General features: G+C 38.0%; 4 protein-coding genes across 4 annotated transcripts; 1 reads left to right on the top strand and 3 right to left on the bottom strand.

Moving 5' to 3' along the window:
• Nucleotides 1–1,700: 1,700 nt before the first annotated feature.
• LOC144649360 (uncharacterized) lies at nucleotides 1,701–3,416 on the bottom strand. Its single transcript, XM_078508852.1, has 3 exons — nucleotides 3,136–3,416; nucleotides 2,740–2,838; nucleotides 1,701–2,219 (listed from the first exon to the last, which is right to left on the bottom strand). The coding sequence occupies exons 1-3, from the start codon at nucleotides 3,265–3,267 to the stop codon at nucleotides 1,929–1,931; spliced, it is 522 nt and encodes a 173-aa protein (XP_078364978.1). The 5' UTR covers nucleotides 3,268–3,416; the 3' UTR covers nucleotides 1,701–1,928.
• Nucleotides 3,417–6,908: 3,492 nt separating this feature from the next.
• Nucleotides 6,909–14,455, top strand: LOC144649330 (uncharacterized). Its single transcript, XM_078508819.1, has 2 exons — nucleotides 6,909–9,752; nucleotides 14,351–14,455. The coding sequence occupies exon 1, from the start codon at nucleotides 6,909–6,911 to the stop codon at nucleotides 9,615–9,617; it is 2,709 nt and encodes a 902-aa protein (XP_078364945.1). The 3' UTR covers nucleotides 9,618–9,752; nucleotides 14,351–14,455.
• A 67-nt stretch (nucleotides 14,456–14,522) lies between these two features.
• LOC144649350 (putative G-protein coupled receptor 19) lies at nucleotides 14,523–15,946 on the bottom strand. Its single transcript, XM_078508841.1, has one exon. The coding sequence runs from the start codon at nucleotides 15,944–15,946 to the stop codon at nucleotides 14,900–14,902; it is 1,047 nt and encodes a 348-aa protein (XP_078364967.1). The 3' UTR covers nucleotides 14,523–14,899.
• Nucleotides 15,947–19,688: 3,742 nt separating this feature from the next.
• Nucleotides 19,689–23,701, bottom strand: LOC144648120 (multidrug and toxin extrusion protein 2-like). The gene is made up of 5 exons (XM_078507752.1): nucleotides 23,591–23,701; nucleotides 21,780–22,226; nucleotides 20,490–20,532; nucleotides 20,004–20,048; nucleotides 19,689–19,790 (listed from the first exon to the last, which is right to left on the bottom strand). Exons 2-5 carry the CDS (start codon nucleotides 22,205–22,207, stop codon nucleotides 19,689–19,691), a joined length of 618 nt encoding a protein of 205 aa, XP_078363878.1. The 5' UTR covers nucleotides 22,208–22,226; nucleotides 23,591–23,701.
• Between the last annotated feature and the right edge of the window lie 1,552 nt (nucleotides 23,702–25,253).

Raw genomic sequence — 25,253 nt, 5'->3', positions numbered from 1 at the left:
AACGGTCGTTGCCATTGAAAACGGTTGATGCCATTTCTCATGACGGTCGATGCCATCGTAAAGGTCGCCAAGAAATATAGGTTATTCACCAGCCGGGAGGTCCGTATTGGGAAAAACTGTGCCCAAGGTCTTGGATACCAAGACCGAGGGCACAGTTTTTCCCAATACGGACCGACCGAGGCTGGTGAATAACGTTTTTATTTTTTTCCTACTTTATTTGTTTTTAAAAGAAACCTAGGAAGATTTTTTCACAAAATCTTTGTTTGCATACGCGCGTCATTTCAATGTTGTGTCGTTTGACGGATTAGTAAGAGTGTAAAATGCTGCCTGTTTGTTATTTATAAATTCGGAATAAAATAGCCTCGCTTAAATGAACCGAACTAACAGAAAGGTTTAGCATATTAAATTGACACTGAAGAGATTCAATAAAAGAAATTGAAGTAGTAAATATGGCATAAATGTAAAATCGAGGCAAAGCATTTATATCATTGACAAAACTGAACACTTTCAAATCGATTCCGGCTTCTCGATGAATGTTTTGAAAGGAATTGTGTTCGTAGGATAGTAATTCTCGGACTAAAAAATATTATCTGACTTAAAGACAGTTTCGGTACAGATATGCATACTTGTTTTTAACGAATTAATAAACTCAGCGTTGATTCCCAGCAGAATTTCTTTGTGATGAACAGTGCGAAAGTGAAACTGAATGAAATGCGTAGTTTGGACGTACGGCACAATATTGCGAGAATTATTTTGACTGTTTTGTAATTAAGAATCACATTTTCTTGAATGATAGCATTTAAAGTTTTGTTTTGGCAAAAAGTGGCCGATAAAAAGGCAGTTTTTTACTCAAAATTGAAGTTTAAAACCGTTTCAGCGTACCGTAATGGCGTGAAAATGATTGCAAAATAACAAACAACCACAAACTACGAAACTAGAACTCGATTTTGTCGATAAAGAAATGAATACTCGCCTTTAGAAGAACTTCGAGGCCTTTAATTCCACTTCTATTTTTTCTTTTCACCTTTACAACGGTTGGTGAGCAGCTATTTCGATTTTGCAGAGCAAATCTTTCATGTGTTCGTTCGTACAACACTGCAAAATGATTTCGCGCGGAAAATTCACTCGACGATTCATCTCGCAACGGATACCGCCCGCTGTGAGCGGGCCGGATGGGAGAATACCGCCCGCTCCCGGAACCAATCAGGCTATGTGTTGCAAAACTACTATAGATGCCAACACAACACTCGCAACTGGAGTCCAAGTAAAGATCCACAGCAGAAATTGTACTTGAATCCATCTGCCAGAGTAAAGAACACCAATTGCCCCTTTCAGATGATAGTCAAAATAGACAGCGAGGGATGTTGTGCTGTGGACATAGAGTGGGACCACAACCATTCACTTGAAACTCTGGAGACCTCTAATTTCCGTGACCTTTCTCCTGAGTGCACAGAAAGGGTTTTGAAGTTGTTTGAAAGTGGGCATAGAAGTCTGGGTCCCATACTATGAAATCGAAGACAAAGCACATGCAAAGGAAAAAATAGGAAAACAGAGAAATCTTAGTGAATAAACAATGGAATGTTCGCATAATGTTTAACATAAAGGGAAATTCACTTAAGGCAAATTGCCTAGATTGAAAACCTCTCTCCTTGGATCTGCCCCTGAACAACAAGGTTATTAAAAAGATTGAGGTTTTGACATTGTAAATAAGTTTTAATTCATTCTTTCCTGTTAAAGTCTAACACAACATTTGTAATGATTTAAAATTTGGTTTGAACAGTAACATGTACATGTGCTGCAATGACCACAATTAATTTCAAAAATCGATAATAATAATTTAAAAACAAAAACAATTATGTATTATAGATTGATCCAATAGTCCTTTCAAATCATCTCCAGTTAAAATCATTAAATGCAGGATAGGTTAATTAAACATGTGACTTTTGGTGTCTTATAAGATTTCGTTTCTCTGCAAAAGTCTTTTGACAATGATCACACTTGTAGCTGTTTTTATGTTTCTTGTCTTTATGCCTCTGTAGCTTTTGCTCATGGTCAAACGATTCATTGCATTCCTCGCAAATGCACTCATGACAACCTTTCTGGTGGTATTTGAAGTCCTTCTCCCTTGTGAACTGGGTGCTGCAGGTTGGACATTTTTTTATCTCTGCTATTCCCATATCAAGGTCTTCCCTCAAGCTCTGTGCTTTATCTTTCCAGTCCTATGAAGATCATAGCATGATATTTTAAAAGGGGGGAAATATATTAGGGAACAATCGTGTATTTTTGATCCCCCCTATTTTTTATATAAACTAGATTGCAAAGACAGTTTTTTTCACCCTCTATCATAATTTTTTGAGGATAATACCCCCTTGCCCCCCCCCCCCCCTCCCTTTCCTCAAAACCTGTATCCGCCACATGTAGGTTATTTCTAATTAAAATTTAGGTTAAATTAATTGGTACATTATAATGGGCCTTGCTATCCCCTAGGTATATTTAAGAGTTCTGTCTGGAAAAATAACAAGTCTGAACATTATATTACAAAATTGACATTCAGCTTGAGGTCCCAGCTTGATTCAAGATCAACATTCATAACCTAAAATACTTTTAATTGGAAAGTTTGACGAGAACATTTACACTCTCGGTCCTTACAAAGTTAGCCACGTAAACCACATAGCAGTCCACTGAAATGGGGCAGGGTTAATACACAAACATTCGCAATGTTAGAAGTTTATAACTAACCTTTCGTCTGTCTGTCGGCAATTTCTTCCACATATTGCCAACCACTTTGGAAACCTGCCCGATTCCTGCCCCCTTTCCAAGTTGTTCCTTGACATCTGGCTGTGGAATGATACAAAGTACGAGGAAACTATATCAGCTTATATCGAATGTAATTTCAAGGCCTACAAAAATAACGAATACAAGTGCAACACTTATAGATAAGATATTTGGTAATGACATAAACGAAAATTTTAGATGCGGTTTATTTTTCACTGATATTTCTGATCACTTAATCTTAATCACTTGTAATCGGATGTAAAGGATGTAAGGGAAACAACATGTTTTAGAATATTTGAACAAGCACTTTATCCAGGCTGAAAATGATTGAATATTTCGGGAAATACAAAACAAACTCACCGCAACTGACTGCATAAAGGAGTTCCACCTCGTTGGCTTCTTAATTGATTTTTGTTTTGTTTCTGCACAAGAAGAATGGGTTCGTTCTCTTTCAGCTGGCTCAACTCTTGCGCACGTGGATTGCTCCGCCATCTTATAAACAACACTGCCCGGAAGTGACGTCCGAGCGTGCCAACAGCGTACGAGCTATTCACGAGGGCTGTCGTCTGCTCGGCTAGTTTTAGAAATGGCATCGACCGTTTCAAATGACAACGACCATTCTGAGAAATGGCATCGACCGTTTCAAATGGCAACGACCGTTTACGAAAGGGAAATTTGCATCGCCCCATTCGAACTCCAAAGTGTGCCGAACAAAGCGACGTGTACTTCGAGGAGGGATCTTTGAAATCGTGCGTGTGAAAAACTGGACCCATTTTGCCTTCGCAGCCGGATCAGACGGGAACTGATGCATTCGTTTACCTGGCGTGAACGAAGGATTTTTACAACTTTGCTGGTTAGGGTCACCAGCAACGCAAAATCGCCCTCGCAGTTTTCTCTTTGCTTTCTCCACTCTCGCCATTGTAAAATCGATCTGAGGCACCCAAGTGACGTCAGAGATTAGTATCACGTGGTATTTTGACCGCGCGATTCAAAGACCATTTTTGAGGTGAAAATGGCACAACTTTGAGCGCTTGTAAAATTGATAGTTTTAACCCTACGCGTTTCAAACTTTGGAATCGTGTATTTCAAGAGGTAAATTTTATAACTAAACAAAGACAATTTTCACTTCATAGGCACTTTAATGAAGTTTCCTTTTTTCCAGTCAGCAAACAAGTCCAATATTTCATAATACATCTTCGTAAAAAACTTGCAAAAGTCAATATCGATATCAACACAAAACATCATTAGAAAATTTGGTGATCAACACAAAATTTTGATTATTTTTTTTCTGTTTATGATGACCAAAGTAATTAATAATTTTTCTTGTAAATCATTGCGAATAAAGTGACTTCCCAAGTGCGTGTAATATTTATTCAAGGAGCTGAGTCTTCTTAAGGCTGTGAGAACATCAAACTGCGTATTAATGAAGTTTCCTTTTTTCAGTCAGCAAACAACTCCAAGTTTTCATAATACATCTTCGTTAAAAACTTACAAAGGTCAATATCGATATCAACACAAAACATCAACAGGAAATTAGTTGATCAACACAAAATTTTCACAATTAATTTTCTTTTGTTTATCCACAGGCAGCCCAAGCTAACGATAAGAGCCAGAGTACTCTAAGACTCAATTTATAAGGATTTGTATGGGAATGAAACGGTTTTCTTTTACGATATAGAAATTCGAACGTTTTATGAATAAAATTGACACTGTTGCTGTGTCGTGTTCTTTCTTGTTTGGCAGCTCCTCGAGCCAATTTGAAGTGATTTTGACGAGTTATTGCTTTGCGAAATTTTGAACACGTGTACTTTATTAAATATTCCCAAGGCTGGAAACTTTTTTCGACAGCATCTCACTCGAAGCGAAATATCTTCCGTGAAATTGGTCAAATCGCTACAGAATTTCCAGCCCTGTAATCTCCGGTAATTTCGCTTTCCTCTCGTTGTCCATTTGGTTCCGAGTGATCTAGTGAAGGGTAGAAAATTTCTCCAAAGTGCGATTTTTGCTTTTCTTGTTATGCGCGGCCCATCAAACCACACACAAAATGACGTCAGGTCGACAAAATCTACTTCAGTGGTGGAGGGCATGGCGATATTGTCACTAACTTTAAATACGCTGTAGGACCCGGAGAGGTCGATTTTTTACCGGAAATAAAAACCGGCGTTTAACAAATCACGTGCCGGTTTCAAAATTAACGTAGGACTGTCAAATGACTCTCCCTTGAGCCACTTTGCTGCAACCATTGGAAATATGCTCTCACAGATTAAAATCTGACAGTGGATTCCTAATGGAGGCAGCCTGGTATCTTAGAAATTGTAGTTTTTACACCAGAGCATAACTCCCTTTGAGCATTAAAAAAATGGCCTATCTTGTGACATTTGCACTAAAACATTTCTTAAGTACAAAAAAAATGGGAGGGGGCGCTATCGGGGGAATTAAAGTGTGAAAGTATATTTACAATACCATGTGCATAATAAATGAATAATAATTAAAAAAAGCTTATTTTTATTACGATGGTTTTATCGTCCTTGCTGAGTTTGAATGACGACATCATCTTAATGGCATACAAATTAGAAGTTAGCTAATAGTAGGAGATTAAAACAATCAATTAATCCATTATCCCGCGTCCTTCTTTCCGGAAGCCACGCGGAGCCTTATATTTATAATTAAGGCTCTTTCAGATTATTTCAGCCTAAGAGAGCGGAGATTCACATTCGCTTTGGAAAATGTGGATTATAAAGAGATCTGTCTTCTTCGGCCTGGTATTCAAATGTTTTACAGTTCTTATATTCTGTTCTTCTAGTCCAAAGCAAAACAAAGATGTTGAGCAAGCAAGTTATTTCAGCGTAGGAAAATCTTGTTTAAAACGGCTCGGGCTGCATATTGAACGTCCAGCCAATCTTCCAAACTTGAAAAACGCGGATGAAAACAATATGGCCAAGCTAAACAGGATGGAGAAACCTCAATTCGACGTTTTGCAGAAGGATTTTCACGTTTCAGCTGGTATGTAGACTTGATATGCCTTAACCTTCCCTTTTCGCCATTTCATTGTGATAAACGCGAATTTCATTTTTTTATCATTTCACTTAGCCAAAGTTACCTTGATTTCGTGATCTTAGAAGAGGGATAATTGGCGACACTTAATTTTCGTGAATTTGGAAAATTTGTTTAATATTCCTTCATCAAATATACCAATTTCTTGTCTTCGCCACCTCTAATTTCCGCGAGTTGAAAAACGCGAAAATTTTATGTCAGGAAAATTTCGTGTAATAAGATAAGGTTATTTTATTCCCGGCTACCATTTATATCCTTTGATTAAATGTAGGGCCTCCTAAAATGCGACTTGTTCGTAAACAGCAGTATGTTGATTTATGTCTCTTGCATAATTTCTCCGATCTGCTGCCAGCAATTTTAAAACCCTCTGTGAAAGTTTACTCTAATAATACGCGTTCACAGCTCGCAAACCGCGTTTCGGTTAACGTCACGGACAACACTTCTTGAAAAAAATGCAAAGTTTTTCAAGTCTGTCGTTCGAAATCCGTCTTAATCTTTATCAGTCAAAACCATTCTTGGTTGTTTTCGCGTTTTATTACTTTTTTGTTGTTGTTTTTTATGTTAGGAAACTATTATTTTGAGTTTTCCTACACTTTGAAAGGCATCAGAGAAATGACTTAAAATACAATTATAGTTTACAAGCGAAATCTAGACAACAAACGACGATATACGTGGCATGGTATTGACAAGCGGTGCTGCATTATAAACAAATTACAAAAGATATAGGATCTGGCCTCATAGTATCAATTAACACAACTGTGGTGAAGATAACGAACACAAAGTACTAATAACATCAGTACTAATAACATCGGAATATACAACACCCCCTCTCAGTGTTACGTGCATAGCTATCTCTCTACATCCATCTTTCGACATCGTCTTTTGACGTGCTGTTTGAAATGAGCCAATCAAAACAGATGCATACAGGTGTTGGTTTCTTGCAAATGAGCCCACAAGCTCAGAAGTTTGTGCTAGTGGGCTGTGATTGGCGGATTGCGATCCGTCTGGTTTTTTTAGCTCGTCGAAAGATGGATGTCGATAGAAAGCTGCTATGCATGTAACACTGAAAGGGGGTGTAAATGTTAATTCCAGGGAGCAACATCCAAAGGATGCGTCGAAATATCAACCCAGCACTACTGAACGATAGTCGAGGTAACAACAGTTCTATTTTGACAAACTCATCGGTGGTGAATAGTACTGCAAACTTGCTGTTCATATTCCTTAATGTGACACCAACGCCAACGCAAGTGGTGCCAAATCTGTGGTCTAATGAAGATATCAACATCACAATGCATTGTGAAAGTTACTGGTTTTCCTGCAGGGGACGATGTACGCAAGAAAGAGAACTCGGTGGAACAGAGGAAAGGCTTCAATGCTTCTGTGACAGCAGTTGCGAGTTCTTCAAAGACTGCTGTGCGGACTTTGACCAATTTTGTCCCTCATCCGGGATGTCAGCACATAACGCAAAGAGCCCGGATGACATTGGCCGGTGGAAGTGTGTATCTAGTTATAACTCCTTTAGCACAGTTCATGGCGTGTGGATGATTTCTTCGTGTCCTAAGAATTGGACTCAAGATGATATTAAAGATCTCTGCAATCCAGATCTTTTTCTTTCATACGATAATCTCAAAGACAATGTGCCTGTTATTGACGGAAAAGGAAATACTTACAAAAATCATTACTGTGCACAGTGCCACGGTTTGAATTCAAATGACCTGACATTTTACAATTTTAAATTCAGCTGCGATGTCCCAGTTCCAAATCAGTACAAGAAAAAAGAAATCTTCAAATTCTTGTCTACTTTCTGTGACAACCCTTTCTGGCGGCCTCCGATAGGAGCAAGGCGCAGATACTGTCACCTCATCTCACCTAGCTATTGTTATGACATTTCCTTCCCACAAAAAGTGCAACAAAAATGTTTCAACGGACCATTGAGACTTGTATACGAAAAGAATGGTTTTTACCGGAGAACATTTTCCAATCCATACTGCGCTCTTTGTAGCAAAGTGAAAAACTTCAGCTGTGGCCCAGGACCTTATCCTTCCAGACATGATCCTACACTTGTGAAGCCCTTCTCTCTTGTAATGGATCTTGACTTTTCAGATCGGGACCAACTCGGAATGGATCGTGAAGTTCAAAGGTCAAAGGTACGTCGATTTAACGTTTCTTGTCTACAAGGAGACGAAGTTTATGATTTTCATCTTGAAGTTTGTCGACCTGGCATTTCACCATCTGATGTCATCTCTATCCATGAAAAAATCTTCACTATCAGTGTTTGGATGCGTTCCGAGACTTCCTCTTGGGGCCGGCCTCTGATAACTATAGTCAACTTCCAAGAAGCCATAGCGAATAAGTTAAACTTAAACAAGACATTTATTTCTAACATCTCTATTGGAAATCCTTTCGGTCCAGTCTCGACTGTAGTGTTTAACATCCATATTAACCCAACGATACAGAAGAACATCTCTTCTCAAACTTTCCAAACAGCAATGACATCTCAATTTGTCATTTTGAACAACGCAAATTTTACTGTCTTCAAAGTCGCTGTGAAACCATTTTATTGTGCTGTAGTTGAAACTTTCTACCCAAGTGAATATACGTTTGAAAGAAACGCGGTCAAAATCAAGAATACAGGAGAAATATTTCAAGAGACGGACTATTACTCAAACGAAACGGAATGGATAAACGGATCGCTAGCGCCTATCGGCATCCTTACAGTCTGTAAACAACCACAGCTAAACTGTTCTGGAATTTTAGTTGGATTAACGGAAGACGAATATGTCATTTTACCAAATGGTTCATTGTATCGTAACATTTCAGAAGAGCTCTTTCAACCAGGAAGTTTTCTGTTACTCAATAACACCATCTGGGTTTGTACACAGTTTTCTTCAAATTACGAAGAATCACTTACAAAAGCTGATCGCAGCAGTACAACAGAGAATGACATTGTCTTAGTCGTGTTGACCTATGTTGGACTTTCCCTGTCCATTTTAAGTTTTGTTTTAGTCTTAGTGACCTATTCGTTATTTAAGGAACTTCGCACTTTACCTGGAAGTTATCTCATGAATCTTTGTTTGGCACACTTGCTGGCTGACTTGTTCTATCTTGCAACCGGGTACGTTAATGCCAAAATTGCATGTACAATTATCGCTATTTTATTGCAATATTTCTTCCTAGTTTCTTTCATGTGGATGTCATTCATAGCTTTTGAAACATGGAAGGCGTTTTCCAAAATTCGCATCCGTAACAGACAGCCAAACCAAAGGGAAAAGCGTTTTGATTTATTGCGAAGGATTCCAATAGGCTGGCTTCCTGCTTTTGTTTTTGTTGTCGTGTGCGTTGCTCTTGACCAGACCAACGTGGTTGAATTTCACTATGGCGGTATCAAGGGATGTTGGATAAACAACTCAACTGCAAATTTGTTTTTCTTGCTTGTACCGCTCGCGTTTTCCATCTTTTTTAACGCAGTATGTTTTGCTTTGACTGTGCGAGCTATCAGGAAAACTAACAATCAGACGCGAAGAGCAACACATGAACAGGTAAAACGCAAAACTGCCGGTGTGTTTCTAAAGATCTTCATCTTAATGGGCTTCACTTGGATATTTGGGTTTTTGAAGATTCTTGTGTCTCAGTATTTTGAATACCCGTTTATCATATTTACTACTCTTCAGGGTCTGTATATAGCGCTAGCCTTTGTGTTTACATCGAGGGTTAAGCAAATGTACCGTGCTTTGTGCTGCATTATGAAGACCAATTTAGTCAGTGGAAGCGAAGATACACGACTCTAAAAACATTGATCCCTTTGTGTCAGCTTAGCCCTGTATTTAACGACTAGACGTTATTAATTTTAAATAAAAGACGATGATAATTCCAGAGAATATAAATTTATTTCTACTGAAGCACAATGCTTGGTGAGCTAGGACGTTAGTATATGTATTTTCTACTGGTATGCAGTCAATACAGTTCATTAACAGGTTTTTGGTTATTTATTTCGCTGTGTATGACACGCCGCTTGGGCGTGTCCCTTGGGTATCTCTGATTGGTTTGATAAGGTATTTATAGACTGTTCAGAGTTGTTCAGTCCTCTCGCTTTCGCATTCCATGCTGACATTGAAGTTGTAAACCCGAAGTTTTGAGTAATCCTATGGTTGCAGCAAGAGTCTTCAAATCCAGAGTTAGTCAATGAAGTGTCCTCCCTGTTCAAGAATTACCTGTCGTCCTAGTTCGGTTAGTCAAATTAGAATTCGGAGGAAAGTCGAAAATCGACATTGAAGCATTGTAGTTTAAATTCATAGTAATTATAAGCTGTTTGAGTTGAACGTTCGTTCAGCTAGAAATCAGCCTGGATAAACCGTCAGAAGTCTGCAAGCTGGTAACGCAAGGAGGGCAGCTCACAACGACGCGGCAGAAGGCGATAAATCTCGCGGATAGAAGCAAAGACGAGTGGTTGGCTCTACAGGTATACGAGTCGGACGAGCTTGCTTGTCAGAAGATGCAAAGAGAATTGACTGTCAGCCGAAAAGAAGAAGGCGGATTCGGACGCTAATTTCGCAGTATTCTCAAGAGGTTCTAACCAACTAGCAATTTAGCCTTCTCGCGGTAGGATCTTATATTTTTTACTTTGTGATGTCTCGCGTAGGTTGGATTGCCTGAGCATCCAACCATCATTCCCTTGGTGTGTATTTTTTGCAGTATTGAAGAAGAAAATAATTTACGTTCGTTTGAGCGTAGCGAATTAGAACGTAAATGTATTTTCTACTGGTATGCAGTCAATACAGTTCATTAACAGGTTTTTGGTTATTTATTTCGCTGTGTATGACACGCCGCTTGGGCGTGTCCCTTGGGTATCTCTGATTGGTTTGATAAGGTATTTATAGACTGTTCAGAGTTGTTCAGTCCTCTCGCTTTCGCATTCCATGCTGACATTGAAGTTGTAAACCCGCCCGCCCGCCCGCCCATTTCGTTTTTGTTATCTTGTCTAATTGATTGCTTGTCAATTTTATACATGTTTTTTGTCCGAACAGAATGTGTTGCAGGTGTCATTTTTTTTATTTCAAACGGCGGACAGTGGGTTAAGGACTGCAGGTTCGGAAACTTTTTGCAGACTGCATTAAAACTAAAGTAGTTGAACTTCCCATTACTGGAGCAGCGCCGCTTCCACTAAGCCCGCCGGCATCAGGAGCACGCATTGATGGGGCATCGAAATGATATTGGTAATGTCGATCTGTTTGACGAATTGAATGAGGTAACACAAAAATCAGATATGAGCGTGAAGTTTCTACTAGACCAGGTGTGTTGCAAGTTATAAAAGGGCAGTCTGGGAAGAAATATTCATTTCTGTTATTTTTAGGCGTCTCAGAGATTATTGTATCAGTTGTTTTAGATGGTTTTCGTCTTCCTTTCAAGAAGATTCCCTCTGAAATTTTTCAAAAGCTATGTGTCATCTTTACATCATTCTGTATGATTTGTAGATAAGCTATTTAGTGCCTTTACATTTTACCGGGTTGGCAGAAGTTAAGGCTCCTTCTTATATGGTTTACCCTTAAGTGTTTCGAATTAACCCTATGGAAGAAGAGATAAACATTTTTATGAACAAGGATTTAGTGCGTAAATGGGAATATCACTTTTCCCTATTCTAAAGGGAGTATTTATGGTTTTGTTTGGTCCAAGTGGCTATTACCTATCACCTATATAGCTATTCACACCCTGATCATCGCACATTTATATTGTTAGGTTTTCGCTTGCTTTTCGTTAGGTGACGCTTAGTTTAGGTGTTTTTCTGTTTACTGTATTTCCATTTGGGTTGGATCTTTATTCCATGCCTCAAGTCGCTCGAACTGAATATTGAAGGATTCAAGGGGGTCAACATTGTTCTATTCCTGGACGAGGGGAATTTGATCCATATTGATTATTACTCTTGTGCAGTCTTAGATCCAGTTTACGGAAGTTCAGATTTATTTTTTAGCTATGGCGGGAAGTTTTAGTGGACCCTTGTTAATTTTCGAATGGTATAGTATAGAACACTATCTATAGAACAATTCCTATTTCGGATAGACGGTTATTTTTACTTCGCATTTCTGTATGTCTTCATAATTGTTTCAGAAAAAAGTTTTATGGGGAATTGTTTAGCCTGGCTTGGGGGAAATTTGTTTCCATTGGTGTAGTATTTGAGGACATTTCCCGAATTATGACTAGTTATTACAACAAGGACATTGAGGCTGCGCAGGATTACGATTTCACTAGACGTTTACTTTGGCCCAATTTATTCTCTAAGAAAACATGTTGAGTATTGAAGAGGACTGGACAGGATGATTTTGAAAAGTCATTATGGATTGGCCCGTCTTATTGTATTGTTAGCTCAGATGCTAGTGCCACAAAATGTGGCGTCCATTTAGGTAACAGTGGACAAGTGCGCCATAATGATAACTGGGTGCATGTATACACGTTTGTGGTATGACGTGTCTGGAAAAGTTTTTGTCATTTCAGCAAGGCTCTATGTTAAGTTGGTTTTAGATAGTTGTTCGTTTGCAGAGTATTACATTCGAGTAGCACGAAGTTGAAGTTTACATGTTATATAGCCCAAAATTTTCAGCTCCTATTGACAGCGGTGTCAAATTGTATGCTATGGTTTCCCGTACGGAGCTCGATGTGAGGATTATAAAGTCGCATTATTTATACATAAATGGTTGACTAATTACAACTCATCATGTTTTGAAGCATTGAAAATGGGTGGGAATCCCATATAGTGGTCTACTTTGTCAGTTTGGCAACAACTAGGTATGTTTTCACTTTAGTTTTTGAAATCCATGCAGGACTTACGGAGTGGATTTATTAATTCACTAGGTATTCACTTCTCGTGTACATGCAAGGCCATTACCACATTTATCGTACTGTTCTGGACCTCGTCTCGTTTTTTCCTAAACTTTCAGAATAATTGCTCGTTTTGCAATAGATGGCAAGCTGTTTATAGTCTTTATAGCAAGAGTGTACTGGAACATCGGCGAAATACTGTTTTACTTCGAGCAGATTCTTTCATTTCAACATTGGTAGCTGTTTGTATAAAGTTTTTCGCTGATTACAAGACCGCTGGGCCAGTTTCTATTTATGTTTGGTTAAGATTGATCGACGTTATCAGAAAGGAGGCGCTGGCCTGACTTTGGGACGCTTGTCCATTCACTCATCAGAAGGAGGCGCTGGCCTGTTTTTGGGACGCTTGTCTATTCACTCATCAGCAAGGAGGCGCTGGCCTCATTTTGGGTCACTTGTCCATTCACCTTTCAGAAAGGAGGCGCTGGCCTGATTTTGCAGAGCAATTTGTCTGCATTCAGCTTATGTTAATTTATTTCAGTTTATGTGCTCGCTCGCTTCCATGTAGGTTTATATGGATACAAATGCCTGTCACTTCTCTTTTTTCTTCATTATAGATGTTAACTATTCAAGGTTATCAGAGGAGCCCCCAGCTAGCAAGAAACCAAGCACGAAGGACGTCCTGAAGTTGTTTATGAAGGTTAAGATGGATTTCACAGCAAAAAAAAAATATTCCAAAAAAAAAAAAAAAAAAAATCGTCAAGTTCTTTATAAGATGCGGTATCTTGTCCTCATACTGTCTCATGATCAGTTTCAGTTGTATCGCTTTACAATCCGCATGCGCATCTTACGTAGTTTCAAGTCTTATGCTGCTTTATTTTTGATTCATGTCCGCATTATCATTTATCATTTGGCCGGATAGCTCAATTTGAAATAGTTTTTTAATAGCGGTTCAGCGTTTGTTAGGGTGTTTATCTCTGCTAATAAAATCATCGATAAGTATGCTGCTCCATCAACAAGCCTGAAGGACTTGCGCTTAGCTTGCATATGTTTGTTAGGTAGCGAAAGATTCTTCGAAATGATGTATTGAATAGTCTGTTACCTTAAGCTTAGCTTTTGGCATTTTGGCTGTTCATTCTAGTTATTTGTTCCTTACGTACATGTGGAAATCTACTGATGTTTACAGTGAAGGGACTAATGTTTAAATTAAGAGGTTATGTAACTATATTATCTCGTCTCAACAACAGCTTAACATTATTGATCAATAAGTTTCTAAGTTTTTTGTGGTTTTTCAATACCGTCTAGCAGAATGGTACCAAGCTGTTATGCGCAAGATGTAGGGAGCTATTGAAGAACTGTAAAGGATCTTGCTCTGAGTATTTTATTGTCATTGATAGCATAAGCCCGAAGAAGCTACATCCGTGGTTAGAAGTAGCGCCAATTTATCACAACGATTACTTTTATTACATTGTACATATAATTATTTTGAAATAACTTCTCACCTTATCCTAACTGATTTAATAAGTATTTTGGTACTTCTATTTTTTCTGGTAGGCGTCAACATAGCTCTAAACGTTCCTTTTTCACTGTATGAAATGTATCAATAAATGTCAGCTTGGATTGCCTGAGCATCCAACCATCATTCCCTTGGTGTGTATTTTTTGCAGTATTGAAGAAGAAAATAATTTACGTTCGTTTGAGCGTAGCGAATTAGAACGTAATTTTTTTTTTCGAAAACATGGTTCGGGGAGGACTTATATACCCGGAAAATCGTTTTCGTTAGCAGCCGGTAGGGGCTTATAACTTTGATTTTCCGTGTGTGAATTTTATCTTACAATGTTATTAACCATTTAATGGTGATTGTACTGCTTTATATACAACTTGGTATGAAATAATAACAAAAAAATCAATATATATTAACGTCTCATTAATTAAAAGAAAATTGCAGTGAAAGAGACTCTTTAAAGGGAAATCCAAAGGTCATCCCTGTATCTTTTGTATAAAGAGGTAATAACTGCCGAAATATGCGTGACACGAGACAACCCAAAGGCCTTTGATTTGATCTTACGGCATCTTTGACCCTCTTTCAAGGGTATTCCTAGTATTAAAGTTATCTTCATCCCTTGTAAACAGGTCATTACCAGACTCGTTTCCAGTCGTTTCCGAGGCGGTTTTGACTAGAACACATTGCATCAAGGGAATTTCTCCTCAGTCTTTTATCACCTTTGAGAACGAATAAGTAGGGTCTGGGAACGAGTGTGGATCATAACGGAGTCATTGGTTGTCCAGCGGCGCCAACTGAAATTGACACAGGTTGAACAATAGCTGGCGGTCTTTTCGTTTCCTTCAGTGTATAGCTGTTTGCCACAAAAATTCTGTTGGCGTTTAGTCGTGTCTTTCTTTTACAACAACGACAATTTAGCAGTTTGAAAAGTCCCTGTCGAAATCTTGGACAGCGAAATGAGAAAATCACAGGATTAGCTGCTGAACCGACCAGAGCAAAGAACATGGAAAATAACTGGTATCTCCGAGCGTTTTCCTCATTTCCAAATCGTGTTACAATGGGTCTTCCGAATGTAGGAGTCCAAGTAAATAAAAATGTTATCGTAAGGATAATAAAGAGCTTTGTCAGCTTGCGTCGGGACTTGAAAATAGCAAGATTTGTCGATTTGTTGTTATCTGTGTTGAACCACACGTGATAAATAACTCGCGAATAACAGAAAATCATCACAACACTCGGTATAACAAGACCAAATGTGACGAGCACAAATATGTAAACTGTGCTTACCGTGCTAAGAGTTTTAAACCAAAGTAGTGCACCGTTTGTTACGTTCTCGTGAGGTAAACTGCTTGTTTTATTCGCAGTAGCGTTTTTCGTTTCCCAAGTACTCTGCGAGCTTAGAGAGTCAATAACAATTCCCGCCGCGCTGAAAACTCCAGCGAACATCCATACTGCAAAAATGACTTTCTGCGTCAAAGATTTTCCCACTTTTTTCATGTGTAGAAAAGGTTTCAAAATACCAAAATACCTTTCTACTGCCAGAGCAACAAGAAAGTAAATTGAGCTTAAAGCGTTCATGACGAATTGAAAAGAAAAGTTCGCGACATTGTTCGACACAAGAAATATTTCGACGAAAGTGACAACGGCGAACCCGAAATCCGACCAAGCGAGGCTGGATATTAGGCTTGTGTTCACATTTTGCAGTTTCTTGTTTTTGTTGATAACCACAATGACAAGAAAGTTCCCAAAAATAGTGAAAACGAGAAGTGGAATTGATATTCCAGATATGAGCAACGTTAACACATCCATGCATACACAGCGTACGAGATCCTCCTTCGTTCCAGAAAAGCTAAATCTAATTCCATTTCGTAGCAGCGCATGTTAAATACATTTATCGTTTTATTTGTGATTTACACAAGAGTTTATTAAAATACACCGTGGCCAAACAAAGCTGTGCTTTTGGGTAGAGCAGTCGACTGAAAGAACATTTTTAATTTTTAATTTCATTGGCTTACTAAGACTGCAAAACGCTTTTCAATGTATACAGTACAATGAATCATTAGAAAAAAAACACACACAGAGATAAGATTTTAATAAGAACAGAATAATCAACAAATAGAAAACAAAAATCACCATCACCATGCTTTCGTTCTTGTTATGATATTTTTTCTCTGTTCGCCGGAAAAACTTGAAATATATAGGTCATATAGCGAAGGTAAATGAAGTTAAACATTTAAGCAGTATTTTGGCCGTTGCTTATTCCACTATTAATTTTCTTCTTTGCATGATGACCAAAGTAATTAATCAGTAATTTTGCTTGTGTTAAAAAGCTGCGAGAACATCACACTGCGAGAACACGTATTAATGAACTTTCCTTTTGTCTAGTCAGCACACAACTCCAAGTTTTCATAAAACATCTTCGTTAAAAACTTGCAAAATTCAATATCAATATCAACACAAAACATCAACAGAAAGTTTGGTGATCAACACAAAATTTTTACTATTAATTTTCTTCTGTTTGTGATGACCAAATTAATTAATAATTTTGCTTACAAGTAAACAATAATAAAGTGGTTTGTCAAGTAAGTGAAATATTTTAATATTCTGGCAGCTGCGTCAAAAGCTGCGAGAATTATAAACTGCGAGAACGCGTATTAATTAATAAACTTCCCTTTTGTCTAAACAGCAAACAACTCCAAGTTTTCATAATACATCTTCGTTAAAAACCAGCTGCAAAAGTCAATTTCGATATCAACACAAAACATCAACAGAAAAGTTTGTGATCCACACAAATGTTTTACTATTAATTTTCTACTGTTTATCAGCAAAGTAATATTTTTGCTTGCCAGTCAACAAGACTAATAATACATCTTCGTCAAAAACTTGCAAAAGTCAGAACAAAACATCAACACAAAATTTGGTGATCAACACAAAATTTTCACTATTAATTTTCTTCTGTTTATGATGACAGTAATTTTGCTTGCCAGTCAACAAGAATGAAGCCGGGTTTTTCAAGTACGTGTAATATTTATTCAGGCAGCTGAGAACATCAAACTACGTATTGATGAAATTTCCTTTTGTCTAGTGAGCAAACAACTCTAACATTTTTAATAACAGATCTTTGTTAAAAACTTGTCATTATCGATATCACCATTGTACACGTCTTCTAGTAGTGTTCCTCGCCTCATTATACTTTCATGGCCACTTTTTTTCTTACCAAAGAAGGCAACAGTTTTTTTATTGGGTCCTGCTCTTTTACAAAAAGCAAATTTCTTCAGCAATATAATTTTACAGGTGAAAATTGGTCGGATCGACATAATTAAACTTTCCGCTGCACCAAATCCTTTACGACCATTCAAACGTCTTGCCAGTTTTAAAACAAAAGAATTTTAAATATCACGGTCAATGGAAAATGAATTTTTAAACTTATCGAAGAGGATTGCTAAAGGTTTTTTCTAGTAAAGACAAGTAAAAAAACACAACTAAATAATATCGACTTGCGTTGACTTCAGTTTATTATTAATTTTTTGATATGTCAACTCCTATTTTGACTTAGATCCTGGTTTGTGAATTTCTTTCTTTATCTGTGAACAGTTTGATATCCAGCTGCGTGAACAACTAATTAGTAAGATTATACGAGAAACCACTTTATTTTATTTTGATTTGAAAAAAGGAAACTTGCTCATTTAACTCTAGCGATCATATACAAACACATATCAGTATAAACGATCTGATTTATCACTGTATTAAAGTTGAAATAATCGTTTTTTACGCCATTGAGGGTGCCTGCTAATAAAACGACAATGATTATGTGGATCCGTAACTCAGGAATATATTTAAACTTTTTATCAATAATGCTTTTTTCAGTTTATCTCTTCATAAATGCTATGTGGATTGATTGTAAACTAGAAACTAAGGATCACGAAAGAAATGTCTTCTTCAAATGGTTGTTTTTTTTTATTCTCATTTCAAAGTATTTGTTTTTTCCTCTTCTGGATTTTGTGGTAATTATTCATGCGATGGCTATTCAATTCATTATATAAATATTGTTTCGACATTTTATGTTATTAAAATAAACCTATTTAGTTTTTCCTTATCTTAAAATAGTTGAGATTATAATCATGAATGAAATGGGGTGTCTTGTCGTAAAAATTGCGCTCATGGATGAACATTTTTTTATGTTCAAATAATTTAATTTCTAGAAAAGCCAGTGAATGCCCTCGCCTAACGGCTTGTGCATCCCTTAGCAGCTATTTAGACATCAAGCGTGCATTGTTTTCTTTTAGTAGAAACTCAGCCGTGTTCTATTGCAAATCCGCGAATCTGATTGGTTCTCCCACTGTTTTTTTTTTTCGCTGATAGAACACAATCGCGCGTGAGTTGCTCCTTAAAAGGGACAACAATTCTTGATTTTTGGTTTAAGAGTACACAACATTTTTAGTTTTGAACTGCAATCCTTTAGAGCTTCTGCTAAAAAAGACTACTCGCCCTCGTTTTCTATGAGCGATAATTAACTAGGCTGCGCCTCGTTGACTTAGCCTGTGTACAGCTAGCCTGCGTAGCAGCCGCCGTAGTTTCGAGCGCGCGTATGGGAAACGCGTGGCCTTCTCGTAATCACACTCTCTTTTTTAAAACGCGCTAAAGTAACTACACAGGCGCCTGCTACGCAGGCTAGTGTACAGCCCTACTGCTCCGCTAAATAAAATCGCGGAGGGAACCGCGATTTTTTGTTTTTAACGAAGCGGGACGGCTGTACACAGGCTCCGTTGACTATTCGCTTATAGAAAACGAGGGCGAGTAGTCTAATTGTTAAATAGAGCGTAGTTTTTGTTGGTCATTTTTAAATTTGAAACTTTATACCTTCTGTAAGTTTTATTCTAGGGTTCTATTCCGCATCCCCACGGTACATTATTCTTCTCCATTAGTTCCCGCTGGGAAGCGTGTCACCTGGATTATTTGGACCGATTTGTCCCGCCCGGAGTGATTTTTTAAAATTATTAATGGATTGAGAAATGAAGACTTTTTCGTTGTAGCTCTTTTCGCATCAGTGGATTTACAGTGTCGTTTTGCAGAAATCTTCGTTAATTTTGGTTGAATTCGATTTCGTGCAAAAAAGTGAAACAAAAATAGCCATGATTGAAATTAATGCTTTTTTGGCAATTGCAAACGAAAACGCGCAAAGACGTTTGGACAGCCTGGGGACAATTCTCTTGATGTACTAAGAAATTCTCAGAACTTACATTAAAAGAAATGTACGACGGCCACTAAGGAGAACTTATATATCAGCAAAGCTGCAAACAATTGCAGTTGCTTACTAGCAAATAGGTTTGTCTTACAAGATTTCCCTTCCCGATAACGCTACCCCTACCAATTTGGCGCGAAACTTCGTGACGTGTCAGGCCCGCTAACCCGTTCCCAGGCTCTTACTTTTACTCTGCGCTTGCCCGAGAGAGGAGGAGAACGCCTTGGGGCTAGCTTGGGGTAAGCACATAATAACTGGACTGGTGCTCGTTGCCGTGCTCGTTTGTTTAACTGAGATTCTACTGTTAACTTACTGGAATCCAATATCGACCCCGTCAACCAACAGAACATTGAGTCCGATGTGCATAACGTTTGCAGTAATGCCGATATAGATGACAGGCTTGAAAATACCCTAACAAAAAGAAGAAGGGAAGATAAAATCGGGCATTTTTGACGTTGCCATGGCAACGTCAAATATCATGGACACATGGTTGACATATCAAAATTTCCGCAAAGGATGAATGAACAGCTACTGAAAGTTTCAGCATTGTAGAGTAAACCATCTTTTCAACATTTGGAAAAAAGAATTTTCGTCAAAATTTCATCGTCCCAGTTAGCCACATACCTGTATCTGCAGATATCTTTGAATAAGAACAAACGCAAAATCCGCCTACAATGAAACAAAATTAGACAAGCGTGTAATTAAAAGAGCGTTCGTTCTTCGTACTCGATCGGTGTCAATTTATCTACCCCAATCTCGCCAAGTTCATATTTTTATTTTCATTTATGCTCCCGTGGGCCCAGTTGTTTAAAGCCCGATTAAGCCAATCTTAAATTAGCATGAATTTTGATTCCAATCTTATTACTTTTCACTGAGGTTAAAGTGGTGCTGGTAGTGCTGGTGACGCATTTATACACACAGGAAAAAGGCAGTGTGGAAGTCAAGTGTCTTGCCCAAGAAAACAGCACAGTTAGTCAGATACGGCTCACACCCAGATCACTCTATCCGGAGTCCAGTGCGCTAACATGAGACCACAAGCCTCCCCTCAAATGATGGTTATTTTTACTGAGTAACTTCGAGCAAGGTTGCTACAGAAATAGCATCACTTACAATAAGTGCTGGAAACCAAATGAAGACGAATTGCTGAGAGAGTCTGGAAATGAAAGAAAAGAATAAAACCTTTTAAGGAATGCGGCGTTAAAGGTTACTTTTTCCTTTAGGGGGATTTACGTAAGCTCCCGCTTATTCAGTTTATTGGTGGATTTCCACTGACGCGTAATTTTTACGTGCGTGAAAAAATTTAGAGACAATGTATGAACGGCTTGCGTAAACGAGGGTCTCAATGGGGTTAACCGTTAGCCGTAAATCGGCCAAAAATTTAGCCGTTAGGCGTAAAAAATGGAAAATTTTAACCGTTAGCCGTAAAATGTGTTAACCGTAAAAATCGGTCAGTGATTATAAAAAAAACAAACTAGTTCACTTCATCGTCCCAAAAATGGTCCTAAGACCTAACATATGTTTTTCAATAATGGAAATTGATTTTTAACTATTAAAAACAATGAAAGTTAACTTTAACTTCTGTTAACCGTAATGGAAATAAATTAACCGTTAGCCGTAAAAAGGCCAAAATTTTAACCGTTAACCGTAAAAGCCACCACCCCATTGAGACCCTCGTAAACGTTTACACAAGTCGTTCATACATTGTCTTTAAATTTTTTCATGCACATAAAAAATTACGCGTCAGTGGAAATCCACAATATATCTTTCGCGCATTAGCAAATCTTAATCAGCATCCAGGGTATATTATAATTAGAAGACGAAGCGTTGTCTGTAGCAAATAATCATGCAAAGGACTCAACGAATTTCAGAAACCTTAACTCATTCTTCGATCAGCGCGCACTCGCACATGCGGGTGATTGCAACTGCGAACACTCCCGCAAACTCTCCGGATTGTTGCGTGAGCATGGTATGTGCGTGCCTAAAGTGTGTGCCATGTACTTTGAGAATTTTTGGAAGGGGGAATCCGATAGGTTAATCTCTATGACTACATAATCCAAGAATATGGAGCAGGTCGACCCTTGCGCGCCTGACCGCAGTATGTTCTTTTATTCCCGCCGGTAGTTCCTACTTGCGAAACACTTGCGTCTTGGGCGCCTTTAATTCCTAGGCCTGCAAAGCGTGCACACAGATATGATATTAAACTGGTTTAAATACACTGGATGCTCGATGAAGTCATTAAAAAGAAAGTATCAAACTACAGTTGAACCCTGATAACTGGAACCGGCAAAGGGTTCGAATTATCGGGAGTTTGAGTTATCGAGGGTAAAATTAGTAAGATAATGACTTGACGGGAAATTAAAAAAGGTTCGAGTTTGCAGGAGATACGACTTATAAGATTACCTTGCTAGTTCTCTTTTCTGTTTCATAATCACCAGCAGCGGCTCCGTATTTGTCCAAATGGCCCATACCAACAACACGGCAATGCCTAGAACCCATACTCCTCTCTGAAGTATTATTCCCACGAGTCGATAGCTCCTGCTCCGATACGCCTGTACACATAGAACCTCTACAGCTGTGATCACACCCGAGCCAAGAAATGTCCCAGTAACCGCAATGAAGGACATTGATAAAACGGTAGCTGCGAGCTCTGTCTCGCCTAATCTCCCGGCGAAAAGAAGGCTTATGGTGAATAAGGCATTATGTAGGAAATATGGGAGGATAGTTGGCCATGATAAGCTCAATAGCTGCTTTATTTCCTGTCTGGTTTGTGTGGATAATACCCTGTCGAATGGATGTTTAATGGGTGAAGCTGCTCGTTCTGGAGTCATCTCTTTATGCAGACGTCATCTGCGGAATAAAAATGTCGGGCCTTAAATTTTTACTTCTCATGCAGTAATTAATTTTTATCGAATTTCTGAGTACAAAATAGCCTTACTGTAAACCTTGAATCTAAGCAGAAAAAAGAAGCAGCGAGCTAGTGTATACAATTATTTTCTATTACTTCTTCTTTTAAATTTCTTTTTTCTATCATTCCTGTGGGAAAGAATTTCGTTATTCCGAAACACAACGTTATATTTCATCAGCCGGCAGGAGAAATATCCACCATTTTCATAAATAAAATGAGAACATCCTTTGTTTCCAAAAACTATTTTCATTCCCAGATCCTCTTTAGTCTCCATTACTGGCCAAGCTTGGCCATTAACTAATCTGTCAAACTTGCCGACAGATGGTTTGCAACAAGCAAAAAAATATATACACTCTACAAAAACAAGAAAGTAAAACAGTTTCAAAATAATAAACTGTTTACTGGAAAATTCAGCTTTCTTATCTTCACGGAGTTCAGTGTAATACCGGCTTGGGGGCAATCGTAAATTGCTTGCTAATGTTAATAAACCTTAAATCAATTATCTGCTGTTCAAGAAAAGCAAAGGCTAGGTGCATTGTTTTTTAATCCTTTTTCAAATTTCTAAGTATTTTTAGTTTCAATTCTGTATTCAGCCGCTGGTTGAAACTCTTTTTCTATACATTTTTTGATCCATTTTTCAACTACTAAACCAAAAATATATAAAACATTTGATGGTGAAAAAAAAATTGTTGCGATGCTTAATTAAACCGAAAGTTCTGCCATGGGGCGAGAATTTTAAGAAAGCCATGTTTAATTGCTGAGAGCCAAGCTAAGCCATTAGTTTGCGAACACTGAGAAGCCAACCGCGAAAACACAAAGTGTAAAAAAAGTAGCAGCTGCATGATATTTGATTTTCTTTCCTGGCAACTTTGTTTGGGCTCTTGTACAAAAGGACAAGTATACCTTTTGTTTTGCTGCCTAACATAAAAGATCACTGGACTACGATCATATCAGTGGTTGCATTAATTTATTTTTTGTAAACAATACGCCGATGCGAAAACATATGGCAAACTCGGCAGGATGAAGTTCCTTGCGCTAGCCAACACAAGTACGAGAGGAAAAACTGCCAAGGAACAGTAAATAACTCGTGTTACGTTTTTTCTTTCTAAATGTAAATGATACCGGCTGATTTTGAAATTTCAATGCTTTACATCATAGAGGCCTACGACCGAACTGGTCCAGGAATGGAATTAATTTCTCGATTGTTTTTGTTTTGACGATAAACGAGACTGGAGCAGTGAAACATATATCTCTACTAATAAACAAAATGACAAGGGAGTTATTGTATCTGTATAGACTGACTAACCTTTTAGAGACCGTATTTCACTTCATTTCCACGGACGCTTTCGTTTGTTGACATGTCCATGTAAGCTGACGTTTTTCAAAGTCAACTAAAGACAAACAGGGCCAGTAAAATATATGCAAAGTGTACTCGCCTTTGTTGTACATAATTTAGTTATTGTTCCTTAACATAATTCTGTCATTGGCTAACAATGCAGTAACATATATGTCAATGAATAAATGAGCTTGCTTGATTTGTAATTGAAAGTTCGCTTCATTTGCATTTGACTCTCTATCGGAAAGAAGTTTTTTAAAAATTAAAGCTGTATTTTGGCCCAGAATTAAAATGGTTTTGCAGACAGAAACGGTAATTTCCTAAGGGAGTTCCAAAAGGATGAAGGAAAAAAGGTCTGGATGGTAATTAATACAAATATCTTGAATGAATATCCGAAACATTTTTTAAAGTTGAGCGGCCATCGTCCGTACGGTCAAGTTCTGGATTTAATTGTAAAAGCTCCGATCGTGCGATTTTTCCAAAATGGCAATTTAATTTGGTGTAACAGACTTTTTTTGGTGATTTGTTAACTTCTTCTGGGTTTGATTGCTTCTGAAAACTTGTGAGAATAGTTAAAGCTGATTTCCAGTCCGTACTGCGCAGACTCGGGGTTTGTTTTCGTTTTTGTTTTGAATTCGTTGAAACGTTACACTTCGTTGACAGCATACATGAAGTTTTTTAGTCCGCCATTACAGTTCGCATCGTTCAAGAATTTCCGATGAGCTGAAACGTCGGTTTGAAATAGCATCAAGGTTCTTCTACTTGTTATTATTTGTTCTGCAAGGATATCTGGCGTTAATAATGAAGAAACAGGTAAGTTTGTCACGTAATTTTTAGTTTTGCTTTGTTTGTGAGGCTCACATAAACATTGCAGCCGAGATTGCGCAGTACGGACTGTAATTCATCTTTAAAACCTAATTAGAAAACTGAACATTGGTAACATTACTAAAAATGATATAAGTTCAAATTTTATTCGTTGTTTTGTCAAAAGTATTTGCTTAGAAACTTATCCTTGGTAAAAATGATCACCACAACATTATTCAGTTGAAAGAAATAATGCAAGGATGGGATATGCGCAGAATGTAGAGTGGCTTAGCTGAATGATTTTCATGCTCTTTCTAGTGGGAATGGATCATACCACGAGCTAGCCATCAGATTCTCATCAAATCAATACGACAAGCCCTAAAGAATAAAAATGTATATAAAAATAAAAAAAACGGAAAGTTTGAAATTCTCTTTCAAAGAATCAAGCCTTCTGGGAAGTCTGCCTATTATGCATCAGTCAATTGAAACCCCGGCCCCCCGACCCCCGGGACTTACCGGGGAATTTAACATTTACCAAGTGTTAAAACCCGGCTTATTTCCCCAACCTAGGGGCCTAGACGTCTGTTAAAAACCCCGCATAGCGGGGGCATCCGAATCGACTTTCAGGAAAAAAAACGGACAAAAATCTTGATTTTGTGGCCGAAGTTGAAATATCTATTTCTTTCATTTATTGTCCTTGTATAGTTACGAGGTCGGAAAGAAACCTGATGTAGTTTGTTTCTGCCAAAAACGTATTAAAATAATTGTTTTTCGTGGTCAGAGACACGAAGTTGTCAAAATTAAAACCCATAATTAGCCATTATGAACA

This window comes from Oculina patagonica, chromosome 4 (assembly GCF_052425735.1).
Source record: "Oculina patagonica isolate OP01 chromosome 4, crgOcupat, whole genome shotgun sequence".
Taxonomy (NCBI): Eukaryota; Metazoa; Cnidaria; class Anthozoa; order Scleractinia; family Oculinidae; genus Oculina; species Oculina patagonica.
Note: the sequence above shows the minus strand (reverse complement) of the source record. Positions and strands in the feature narration are given on the sequence as shown.

Excerpts from the sequence above, each read along its gene's own strand:
- LOC144649360 (XM_078508852.1), bottom strand. The coding sequence starts at position 3,267 with ATGGCGGAGCAATCCACGTGCGCAAGAGTTGAGCCAGCTGAAAGAGAA. Across the intron at positions 2,839-3,135 it reads CCTTTATGCAGTCAGTTGCG|CCAGATGTCAAGGAACAACT; the intron begins GTGAGTTTGTTT and ends ATCATTCCACAG. Across the intron at positions 2,220-2,739 it reads TGCCGACAGACAGACGAAAG|GACTGGAAAGATAAAGCACA; the intron begins GTTAGTTATAAA and ends TGATCTTCATAG.
- LOC144649330 (XM_078508819.1), top strand. The coding sequence starts at position 6,909 with ATGTTAATTCCAGGGAGCAACATCCAAAGGATGCGTCGAAATATCAAC.
- LOC144649350 (XM_078508841.1), bottom strand. The coding sequence starts at position 15,946 with ATGGATGTGTTAACGTTGCTCATATCTGGAATATCAATTCCACTTCTC.
- LOC144648120 (XM_078507752.1), bottom strand. The coding sequence starts at position 22,207 with ATGACTCCAGAACGAGCAGCTTCACCCATTAAACATCCATTCGACAGG. Across the intron at positions 20,533-21,779 it reads CAGAAAAGAGAACTAGCAAG|ACTCTCTCAGCAATTCGTCT; the intron begins GTAATCTTATAA and ends TTTCATTTCCAG. Across the intron at positions 20,049-20,489 it reads TTTGGTTTCCAGCACTTATT|GCGGATTTTGCGTTTGTTCT; the intron begins GTAAGTGATGCT and ends GTTTCATTGTAG.